At 37.2% G+C, this 12,308-nt stretch overlaps 1 protein-coding gene and 1 non-coding gene across 3 annotated transcripts in view; one reads left to right on the top strand and one right to left on the bottom strand.

Moving 5' to 3' along the window:
* LOC116463177 (peptidyl-prolyl cis-trans isomerase-like 4) overlaps positions 1–12,308 on the bottom strand; it is a 41,170-nt gene that overhangs the window by 12,075 nt on the left and 16,787 nt on the right. For both annotated transcript variants that reach the window (XM_032146167.3, XM_058434497.1), the window contains 4 exons: positions 10,429–10,553; positions 8,941–9,007; positions 4,844–4,955; positions 805–901 (listed from right to left, as the gene is read on the bottom strand). In XM_032146167.3, the coding sequence (XP_032002058.1) occupies positions 805–901; positions 4,844–4,955; positions 8,941–9,007; positions 10,429–10,553 (401 nt within the window). The remainder of the gene's footprint in view (positions 1–804; positions 902–4,843; positions 4,956–8,940; positions 9,008–10,428; positions 10,554–12,308) is intronic.
* Positions 408–469, top strand: LOC116463197 (U7 small nuclear RNA). Its single transcript, XR_004246609.1, has one exon. It is a non-coding gene; the product is annotated as a U7 small nuclear RNA (small nuclear RNA).

Here is a 12,308-nt window from a genome sequence, read left to right as displayed (position 1 = left end):
AGAAATAACTCTTGCAATGTGTGGAGTGATATATTTATAATGGGAAAAATTAGTGAACAAATTTAAATGTCATAATATAAACAGTATGTTTCATTACTTTTTACATGACTCAACCTAAAACTTGGAAGAATCTGAAGTAAACGGTCAAGTCAATGGATTTCTTTTTAATCCTACAAAAGTGAACTCTTGCACTCAGTAGTAGCCCAATAAATATTTGTTGTTGAAATTACAATATACTATACCGAAAGAAGTAACCTAACATTGTAACAGAGAACAATGGGATTTTGTAATCTAGATAAGGAAGTTAAACATAACAGCAGTTAGCACAAAGGAATCAGCTTAGCAATAATAAATTTCTGATTATGAGGAATAGAAAACATTACAATTACATATAGAAAATACAAAGCTAGTGTTACAGCTCTTCTAGAATTTGCCTAGCAGGCTTTCCGGTTTTTGCAGGAAAGCCCCCCAAAAAGAAAATACAAATCTTACCTGAAGATCTTCTGAGAATATGGTAAGTAGGAAAGTACTTAACCTAGAGTAGGAAAGTATTAATAAAAGAATTAGGCTACAGATTTCTTTCAACCTTAACTTTCTCCATACACTACAGTATAGTGAAAAAGCAAAGTATATGTAAGATCTTGAAAGGAGATAATGATAAACTAAGTTACTTCCTCACAAACAATCTGGATTCAGGAACTTTGCCTTCTATAGCTTTTGTGACTTTTCATAACACATCACACAGTACTCTACACATAGCAGATGGTCAATACATATTAACTAACTGATTCTTGGTAAGGATACTCCTGTTTGGGCTTTACTTTATCTTTCAGAACCAAATTAGATGGTTTATCCTGTTCTTTTTCATACTCCTTGAAATCACTCTTGGTGTATTTCCCACCTATTTATTAAGAAAAGAAAAAAAGAGCTTAGTAAAAAAACCACCTAATCAAGAACAATATTTTATAAAAAGTATAAGAGCTATTTTATAAATGGCATACATCGAGAGACAGAAAAAGGGAACAAAAGAATCATAGTAATTCCATCTCCATTACTAATTTAACTGAAATCAGACATCCATTTTTGCTAGGTAGCCACATGCTGCCACCTAACGATATATGTGAATATTACAACATCAAACTTGAAAATAAATTACACACAAATGCCGTGTTCACGTAGAGCCATTGAGCCCATGAGAACATTAAGTCCAATGGAAAACTGAGGATTTGGGACCTGAGTTTAAGATCTGAAAGACTTAAGTTTGAGAGAAGTGAAACATTAAGAGACCTTTTAAAGATCTAACAAGATAGTGTGTGCCTGTAATCCCATCTACTCGGGAGGCTGAGGCAGGAGAATCGCATGAACCTGGGAGGCAGAGGTTGCAGTGAGCCGAGATTGTGCCACTGCACTCCAGCCTGAGCGACAGGGCGAAACTCCGTTTCAAAAAAAAAAAAAAAGATTTAACAAGAGATACTCTGCTGCCAAATGGCAACAGAGCATCAGGCAAATAGAAGAGGGCAGGATGTGCAGAAGATCACCAAACAACTGTGAGAGGAGAGGGTGGGTAATAGCACCAAAGACAAACTGTCTCTACTTTGAAATTCTAACTTAGGGGCAACTTTATTCCTCCCAAGTGCCAAAAATCCCTTCAGGAAAATAGGACCTACTGCTTATTCTAACTAGCTTGGTAGGGCCAGAAAGGAAGAGCATTCAATGCAGCCTCTCTACTCTCAAGTCTAGTCTCCTATCAGATGAGAATTCAATTTTGAAGTCTCCTACCAGATGAGAATTCAGTTCGTATCCATGTCCCAGACCTGTTGACTGCCCTGCCTTTCCTATCCCTCAGCTACACCACTAGGAAATGCTGTTTGTAGAAAGACTTCCTACAGAAGGGTCCTAGATTAAATGTAGAAGTAAAACAAACTGGAGGTATAGACAGAGGTTTTGACTGGGAATCCTATGTATACCTTGATCGTCAGGGTTTTAAAGGGGGACCTATAGGGTAAGCAAAAAAGACAAGATCAATCTATTTGTCAATTCCAGAGACTCCAGAAACAAAAATGGCCAGCAATGTTTCCCATAAATGTGAAACAGTCTACTCCAAGAGATAAAATACCTGGTAACAGTAACAAACAGCCATCATTTATCATTGAAAAATTATTTGCCATCTGCCTGCCATTAAAAGTCTCACTATGGATGAAGCAGTTACCATATAACAGAAAGGGCACCAGATTAACCTAAGAGGTTCTTGACTGTAGTGGGAGGTCCTAGGTAAGACACCACTTCTCTGCAATTCATTACCTTTATTTACATTATCTTCATTTATAAACTAAAAATAATACCAACATTTCACAGAGTTGCTGGAATCATCAGACTATAAAGGAAAGTACTTAGTGCTGTGAATGGCACATTATACACATTAAGTTTATAAATGTGAATCAGTAACATATAATTATTTCAAAATTAACTGAGAATAATAATAAACTGTATGTTTATGATGGCATATACAAAACCAAAGCTTCTCCCTCCTATGTGACATTTTATCCTAGGAAAAAACATGAAGACATTTATTTAAAAGTCACAAGAAAGTAGTATTATTTATTCGATGGGTAGATGGGTTGAGAAGAAGATAGGATTGAGAGGGTAAAAAAGCAAACCAAATTTAGGGTCTAAATCATCTGTGTATGTGACTCTAGGTAAATCATGTCTCAAGATTATGCCTCAAATTCCATATCTATAATGAGGAATTATAATACTTCACACACTTCCCAAATGATACAATTAAACTAGCTCTTTGGAAGCAAAGCTCTACCTAAGAGCCACCGGGCACTACTACCGGCCAGAACTACACTGCATCAGGCCAGCAGCTCACCAACACTTCTGAATACACTTACTGGAATCTTTTGTTCACAAAGTTGTAATTTTCATATGTGGAAAAAAATCTTAGTACTTCAATTTAGTTTTCACAAATCACTCAAACAGCACTGTCAAAAACTAGCCATGTGTTCTAGGAGGAGGTAAGGTTTCGCAGGAGAAACTAATAGTACATGGAACTCCAATCCAAGTCACCCTCTCCCTTATCACAGAGATCACAGCTTCCACTCAGCATTCCTTGCCTACTTTATTCACATTAATAATTTCTTCCTTCTCTGAACTCCCATAAGGTAACAGAATCCACCAAACAATTCAGCAATTCACAACTAAATAGTGTTTTTCTTTCTTACTAAAAACAGACAAAAAAAAAGTTCATTAAAATCATGGGAAATAAGTGTTATAGAAAAAGAAAGTAACCCTGAAATTCCCAGTAAAATTTAGCATTACATGTGAGTAAGTACCAAAGTGAAACCTTTTAAAAACACTGCATCAAAAACCAAAAACTTGTATTATTTCAACAAATGAGAGACCCAACTTTTAAGACTGACATGCTACCAGGAATGTATTTGACATACATGTATGTGTATGTGGGAAATGCAATATGTACAAAGGTGGAACATATGGCTATGGACATGGAAGAGTAAACATTTAGAAAACCCATTAACAGGGCTGGTTCATTTTATATACTGATATGAACTGATCTCTTAGATACACTGTTAATTGAAAAATGCAAGGTACAAAAACAGTATGTATAGCCTGCATCCTTTGTTTTGTATTTTCCTTTTTAAAAGGAGAAAATCATATATATATATACACACAAACACACACACACACACACACACACACATATATATATATGCACATATGTATTCAAAAAATGTAGGGGAGGCCGGGCGCGGTGGCTCACGCTTATAATCCCAGCACTTTGGGAGGCCGAGGCGGGCGGATCACGAGGTCAGGAGATCGAGACCACAGTGAAACCCCGTCTCTACTAAAAATACAAAAAAATTAGCCGGGCGTGGTGGCGGGCGCCTGTAGTCCCAGCTACTCGGAGAGGCTGAGGCAGGAGAATGGCGTGAACCCGGGAGGCGGAGCTTGCAGTGAGCTGAGATCGGGCCACTGCACTCCAGCCTGGGTGACAGAGCAAGACTCCGTCTCAAAAAAAAAAATGTAGGGGAAAGTTAGTACCAATAGGTAATAATGGTTACTCTGGAAGAGAAATTAGATAGATGACGAGCAGGAATGAATGAGACTTTTATCTACCTTTCCATGGACCTTGTCTATTTTGCATCATATGACAACTAAAACAAACTTAAAAAAAATTTAAGTTGTGCACCTAAAAGACTCAAAACACCATAAAGTCAAAATAATTACTTTGGAAACATATCATGTCTGCAGTGGGTAATTATTAGTAATTTATAATATAGTCAAACATAGAAAATATAATTTTTCATCAGTTTAAAATACACGCACAGGCGCGCGCACACACACACACACACACACACACACACACTCTACCTCAGATTCCAGATGGCAGGTTTGTAAAATTATAAATGGCAGGAGTTACATCAATTAATATTTCTCCTAATTAACAGCACTCAATAAAAGGCTCATACAAACATGAAAAGCAGAACAAAAACAAGGCCGGACGCAGTGGCTCACGCCTGTAATCCCAGCACTTTGGGAGGCCAAGGCGGTGGATTACCTGAGGTCAGGAGTTCGAGACCAGCCTGGCCAATGTGGTGAAACCCCACCTCTACTAAAAATACAAAAATTAGCTGGGCTTGGTGGCACATGCTTGTAATCCCAGCTACTTGGGAGGCTGAGGCATGAGAATGGCTTGAATGTGGGAGACACAGGTTGCAGTGAACCAAGATCGTGCCACTGCACTCCACCCTGGGCAACAGAGCGAGACTCCATCTCACCAACAAAAAAAGGCAGAACAAAAACAAAAGATAAACCACCATACCTTTTCCTTTCCATTTAACCTTTGCAACAGACTGGCTAAAATCCACATGTATTCTTCTGTCATCTATAAGCACATTGTCCATTTTGAAGAATGCTTTCTCACAATCTTCTTCCTGATAGTAATTATAAAAACTCAAGCATAAACCTTTATGGAAAAGATTTCTGTAGCTAGAATACTGAAAATACAAAAAGTTTGTTGTTACAAAAATTAATGTTTGAATACTTATTACACACCCAATGCTGTTAAATGCTTTGTATCTATTACCTCAAATACCTCTGGTAACAACCCCATGAGGTACTATCCATTTTCTTAATGAGAAAACAGAAGTTTAGAGAAGTATAGAAGTTGTTGGCAAGGGTCAGAGCTAGGATTTTAAAGAGGCAGTCCAACTGTAGTGAACAGATAAATATACACTTACTGACTGTATTATACAAGTTCACAATCCTTTTTACTCAAAATTCAAAAACATCCTGAAAAGTGAAAGTTGTTTTCATAAGTTTGGTGTTAAAATTAATTTGGCAGTAACACCGGACCTAATGGTAGGTTATGACCATTTTTTATCCACTTAGTATGAATATTCATTTGTTTCACTGCAGAAATACTTTTGTGACAGATTATGGAATGCTGACCCAGAAAGGTATTACATAATCACAGATGTAATGTGTATGTGTGTGTATGCATATATACAGTATTACCTTTCTGAATTCTGAAAAATTCTGTATTAGGAAGCCTAGTTATTCTCAAGGGTTTTAGATAATGAACTGTGAGCCTGCAATACCAAGGTCTGTGCTACACAAGAATCCTTCCTGTCGGTAACTTCAGAATTCTAAATCCCTGTTTCTGACACTGACAGTGACATATTTCAACTCAGTACTGATCAATTTTTTGTACATTCCTGGAAACTTATTCTTACTAGAGATAATCCAAAGAGAAGCAGATAAAATAGTTATAATCATATTTATTACATGTGTCAATAATTAAATGATTATAAAATCCATGAAGATATAGACAAAGCTTGATTCGTCTTTGTAACTACATCATTTAGAACATCATATGGCATGGTATCTAAAAAGTAGGCAATCAGTGTATGTTTCATGAATCTGACTGATTATTTTCAGGCAGGCATAATTCTATCACCATGCTATATCCCCAAAGAGAAAGCTCTGAAGATCACCTTTTCAGAAGGATAGTATTTGCAAATACTCAATTTACTTACACCTAAATAATAGTTAAGAAATCTCTTCAAAATTGAAAAACTGATTCAAAAATATATATAAATATTCAAAAGTCAAAAACAGCTATGACAATCTTCAAAAACAACAAAGTTGGAAGACTCACAGTTATCAAGACATTATAAACCTATAGTGATTAACAAAATGTAACAGTGGTATATGAATAGACAAATAGATCAGTGCAACAGTATAGCGTCTAGAAACAGACTCTATACATATATGGATACCTGATTTATAACAAAAGTGGTACTACAGAGCTGTGGGGCAGGACAACTTTTTTTATTATTTTATTTTTTTCATCAGTGGAGACCTCAGAGAAAAAGGACAACCTTTTATTTATTTATTATTTTTTTGAGACGGAGTCTTGCTCTGTTGCCAGGTTGGAGTGCAGTGGTGCAATCTTGGCTCACTGCAACCTCTGCCTCCCGAGTTCAAGCAATTCTCCTGCCTCAGTCTCCCGAGTAGCTGGGACTACAGGCGCGTACCACCACGCCCGGCTAATTTTTGTATTTGTAGTAGAGATGGGGTTTCACCATGTTGGCCAGGATGGTCTCGATCTCTTGACCTCGTGATCCACCCACCTCGGCCTCCCAAAGTGCTGGGATTACAGGCGTAAGCCACCACGCCCGGCCAGGACAACCTTTTAAATAAATGGTGCTGAGTGTCACTTGGCAATCCAATGTATGAAAAACGAAACAATGTAATACACATACACCAAAAGCAAATTACAGAATTGAATGGGAAACAATTCCACAACAAAGCTTCTAAAAATAATACAGGAGAACATCCTCATGTCTTTGAAGTGGGCAAATATTTTTTAAATAGGCCACTAAAAAGGAAGAAAAATAGTGACAAACTGAACCATTAAAATTAGAAATTTGTTTATAAAAAGACACCATTAAGAAAGGAAAAAGGCATGCCTGTGGTCCCAGTTACGGAGGAGCTAAAATTGGAGAATCACTTGAGCCCATGAGCTCAAGTCCAGCCTGGGCAACACAGAGTGATCCTGTCCCTTAAAAAACAAAAAAAAGTAAAAGGAAATCCACAGAAAAGATATCTGTATCACACATAATAAAAAAAGAGCTTGCATCCAGAAAATGTAAAGAATCCTTAGAGATCAATAAAAAAGCAAAACAGCAGGTGGAGTGGCTCAAGCCTATAATTCCAGCACTTTGGGAGGTCAAGGCAGGTGGATCACTTGAGGTCAAGAGTTCAAGACCAGCCTGGCCAACGTCATAAAACCCTGTATCTACTAAAAATACAAAAATGAGCCAGGTGTGGTGGCAAGCACCTGTAATCCCAGCTACTTGGGATGCTGAGGCATGAGAATCACTTGAAACTGGGAGGCAGAGGTTGCAGTGAGCTGAGATCATGCAACTACACTCCAGCCTGGATGACAAAGCAAAACTCTGTTTCAAAAAAATAAAAAAATTAAAAAAAAAAAAGAAAATGGCATAGCGGCAAAAAACTCAAAACATGGGCAGTCATTAGTCTATGTGCTACAAATGAAATTTTATTTGTGAGAAAATAAATAACAGATTCTATAGAGTCAATGATAGAATGCTAGTGCAGGTCTACAAGTTTTCACAGCAAACCAAAGGTAAAGGTCTTTCTGCTGGCCCCAATGTACCTTGTAAGTATCATTTCTGGTACATCTGACACAGTGCCTACATATAACTTTATGTGTCTATCTTCCTCAACCCTCCATGATTCATCTTGTATCCCTAGGCCTTATTGCTGTGTCTGAAAACATAAAAGGTATTCCATAAATGCTTTGTAATAATTAGAACTCAGAATGAGCTACTACTGGATACATATGAGTCCAAAGTTGCATTAAAAAAGAGCATACCATAGCATAGTGCAAACTCAATGGGAACAGAGTCAGACATATCTGAGTTCAAATCCCAGCTATGACATTCATTCACTAGGTGTGTGATTTTGAACAAGTCACATTAGCATTATCTGTCTCAGTTAACTTATTTGGAAAAGGGGATGGTCCCTATCTTACAGAACTGTGAGGATTAAATGCAGCAAAAGTAACATAATGCCTAGCTTAAAGTAAATATTTAAGCAACATAAGCTATCATTATTACAGCTCTAGAAGGGACCATCTAATCTATTACCCAAGTTTTATTTATAAGAAGGTAAGACCTAGAAAGAATGGTTAACTAAACTGCCAAGTATCATACAATAGCTGGCTAGTGACAAAAGATATATTAATATCTAAATCTTAGCATCCAGTTCAGTTCTCTATTACTCAATTTTATCTCTACTTAAGTAACAGGGAAAAATTATTGAGTCTCTAAAGGGCTTTACTTAGAACTTAAAAAGTTCTAAGATTGGCTGGGTGTGGTGGCTTATGCCTGTAATCCCAGCACTTTGGGAGGCCGAGGCAGGTCGATTGCTTGAGGTCAGGAGTTCAAGACCAGCCTGGCCAATATGGCGAAACCCCGTCTCTACTAAAAATACAAAAAAATTAGCAGGGCGTGGTGGTGGGCACCTGTAATCCCAGCTACTCGGGAGGCTGAGGCAAGAGAATCGCTTGAACCAAGACGCGGAGGCTGCAGTGAGCTGAGATTGTGCCACTGCACTCCAGCCTGGGCAACAGAGTGAGACCCTGTCTCAAAAAAAAAAAAGTTCTAAAGATACTTTCATGCAGATTGCACCTGAACCTAAAGTAAAAGTACGTAGGTTAACATCAACAGATGTTGAACTTATCCCCTATATAGATACAATAAACTTAATTTTGGGGACTGCCAAACGAAAGGGCAATTCTAGAAACTAGAAAAAGTTCTATAATTTTTCACATTTTAGTATCATATAAAAGCAAATAAATACCAAACTTATGTCTGTATTATGACATACCTTTTCAAATTCAATAAAAGCATAACAGAGGGACTCTCCTGTCTTCCAGTCTCGGATAACTTCACAACTGAAAGAAAGTATTTAAAAGTGACTTTAAAAAATAAAAAGGAAGAAAGCATTCACTCTCACTCTTCATAACTGCAGAAGAAGTCAGTCAGTTATTACAAGGCAAAGTTAAATTCATAGATTATTTTCCCAAATTCATTTAGTAACAATTCTTTTTTAAAAATAGTTCACCAGAGCAGTAACTAAATGATCTAAATTCTACTCTAAGCGCCTTATGTAGGCCTACAGTCGTAAATTCCCTTAAGCACTGAAGTAAGAATATTTAATTTTCCTTTGGCAAAAGTAAACTACTGCTAAAGACTTTTAAAATCACAACACTTTTCTGGTCCAAATATAGACGAATTATAGAATATCTAACATTACTGTAGAATAATGTATGCATACTCATACATATATAAATGTTTAGTAAGTTTAAGCTTTGAAATTTTTGAATTTTAATATAAATCAAGCTCAAATTTAACACTGTAAGCACAATGTTAATTACAGAACTAATATACCATAATAACCAAGTGAAAAAGCCAATAAGCTGAAGTTGAAAGCACCTGGCTTGTCCCTTTCCCCAAGTGTCATAAGTCTCATTTTAAAAACCTGAAATGAGGCCGGGCGCAGTGGCTCACACCTATAACCCCAGCCCTTTGGGAAGCCAAGATGGACGGATCACAAGGTCAGGAGTTCGAGACCAGCTTGGCCAATATGGTGAAACCCCATCTCTACTGAAAATACAAAAATTAGCTGGGCGTGTTGGCGCATGCCTGTAGTCCCAGCTACTCGGGAGGCTGAGGCAGAAGAATCACTTGAACCCGGGAGGCAGAGGTTGCAGTGAGCTGAGATCACGTCACTGCACTCCAGCCTGGGCAACAGAGTGAGACTCTCTCTCAAAAAAAAATAAATAAATAAATAAAATCCCTGAAACAAAAGGAAACCCTAAATATAATACTTTTTAATCAATTACAAAATAGTCCCCTTCCTCACAGAAATACTAGCTTCATAGACTTTTTCATTAATCCAGGGAAAACTAACCAAAAGAAAAATTTTAGAAAATTTAGTTTTAAATTAATTTTGACATAAATTGCTGGTAATTCCAGGAGTTGAATGAGATAAATATTTTAAATATTAAAGAAGGCTGTTGAGAATATTACACAACTAGATTTAAATCGTTCCATTCATTTCCTGTTTTAGAGTGAAAATGTGTTGAGAGTGGGAGATTCAATTATTTATCTGTGTGTGTGTGTGTATGTATGTACGTATGTATGCATACACACACATATATACTTTTCTTCCCTACTGTCCAGACTCACTTGTAAAAATTCACCGGTACAAAATTCGCCTAGAATTCACAGAATCATCAAAATATGTCATTAGAAAACCACCAACTAATACCTAGTTTTTCTAAATATCTCTTTCACTAATTCTAAGGATTACCTTCTTATTGGCCCAAATCTAGAGAATATGATTTCCAGATCCTCATCTGTGGTCACTGGGTTCAATTTACACACAAACAGTACATTTTCTGGAGGTTTAATATCTGCATCAGGTAGGTCTCCCACCTAAATTACAAACAAACAAAAACATAAATCAATTCCTATTTAGTTTCCATTCTAAATCCTACCCAATCCCACAATGCTGATTTCCTTAAAACATCTAAATTTATATTACAAACTGCAGGCTCTGGAAAAGAAATCCAAATAAGATTTCAAAATTTGAACTACACTGTTCCTATTCTTAACAGTGTTGATAGCTAATATTTAAATAACTCATACTTTGTGTGAACAGTGCTTGGGGCTTCAGATCTATTACGCTAATTCTTGAAACAATCCTGCAATTTCCATTTTAAAGACAAGTAAAGTGGCCGGGCATGGTAGCTCACGCCTGTAATCCCAGCACTTTGGGAGGCCGAGGCGGGTGGACCACCTGAGGTCAGGAGTTCAAGACCAGCCTGGCCAACATGGTGAAACCCCATCTCTACTAAAAATACAAAAATTAAACGGGCGTGGTGGTGTGCACCTGTAGTCCTAACTACTCAGGACACTGAGGCAGTAGAATCGCTTGAACCCAGGAGGCGGAGGTTGCAGTGAGCTAACGCCACTTCACCCCAGCCTGGGCGACAGAGCAAGGTTCCATCTCATAAATAAACAAATAAAATAAAGACAAGTAAAGTGAAATTTAAAAGGTTAAACAAGTAACTTGCCCAAGGCCACACAGTGGTAAACAACAGAGCTGGGATCTGAACCTACATTTATCTGGCTTCAAAGCCTAATTTTACCCCTACTTCGTCTTTTTTCAAGTATTTGATATATTTTTTAAAGGATAAGAATTTATGTAAAGTACATGTAAGTCAGTAAGCTTAAAAATAAAAACCACTATGATGCTACCACCTACCTTAAGAACTAAAATGTCACCTATCCCATTCTCCCTCTGCCTCCTCATCAGAGACAACAAATACTCTGCTTTTTGGTTTTCCTTTTTAGTCATTTCCTTGCATATCATCAGAGTTTTACCATATATGTATGCAACTCTGTCACATTTAGATGGGGCAACAACATCCCTTTATACATATATTCAAACACTCTCTCAGAGATTATTTCTGATAAGATCACCTGTAAAGTGTCTCCTCTTGGATAAACATGCCCTTCCCCCCAAAATCTTGAAAATAAAAAAACAGTAAGAAGCAACACAGCCAGTAAGATCTCCTCAATGTTTCTGAAGTCTATTAAAAGACAACATTATGTCCAATAAGAAGTATCACAGCCAGGCATGATAGCTCACACCTGTAATCCCAACACTTTGGGAGGCTGAGGAAGGAGGATCTCTTGAAGCCAGGAGTTTGAGACCAGCCCACGCAACATAGTAAGACCTTGTCTCTATAGTAAATTTAAAAATTAGCCAGGCATGGCAGTGTGAGTAGTCCTAGCTATTCAGAAGGTTGGATGGACTGCTTGGGTTCCAGAGTTTTTGAGGCAGCATGAGCTATGATCACATCACTGCACTCCAGCCTAGAAAACAGAGTAAGACCCTGCCTCTAAAAAAGAAAAAAGAGTGTCAAAACACAGAAGGAGAAGAGCAAATTAGTAAAAATCCTCCAAAGCACCTATAATGGCAGAAAGGAAGCACAAATAAGAAAAAAAGTTAATGAGTCAAAAAAGAACTTGCTATAGTACTCGGTCAGAGCTAACTTTAAAATACTATTAGGAAATTTAAAACATTCATAAAAGCTATGAGATTCAAAACTAATTTTACAAAACACTAGCTGAATTATCACTATATTACAAACAAATGCAAATAAGGTAAGAGAAACAGATATT

The sequence above is a fragment of the Hylobates moloch genome, unplaced genomic scaffold, assembly GCF_009828535.3.
Source record: "Hylobates moloch isolate HMO894 unplaced genomic scaffold, HMol_V3 SCAFFOLD_28, whole genome shotgun sequence".
Taxonomy (NCBI): domain Eukaryota; kingdom Metazoa; phylum Chordata; class Mammalia; order Primates; family Hylobatidae; genus Hylobates; species Hylobates moloch.
This window is presented reverse-complemented; position numbering and strand designations above follow the sequence as displayed.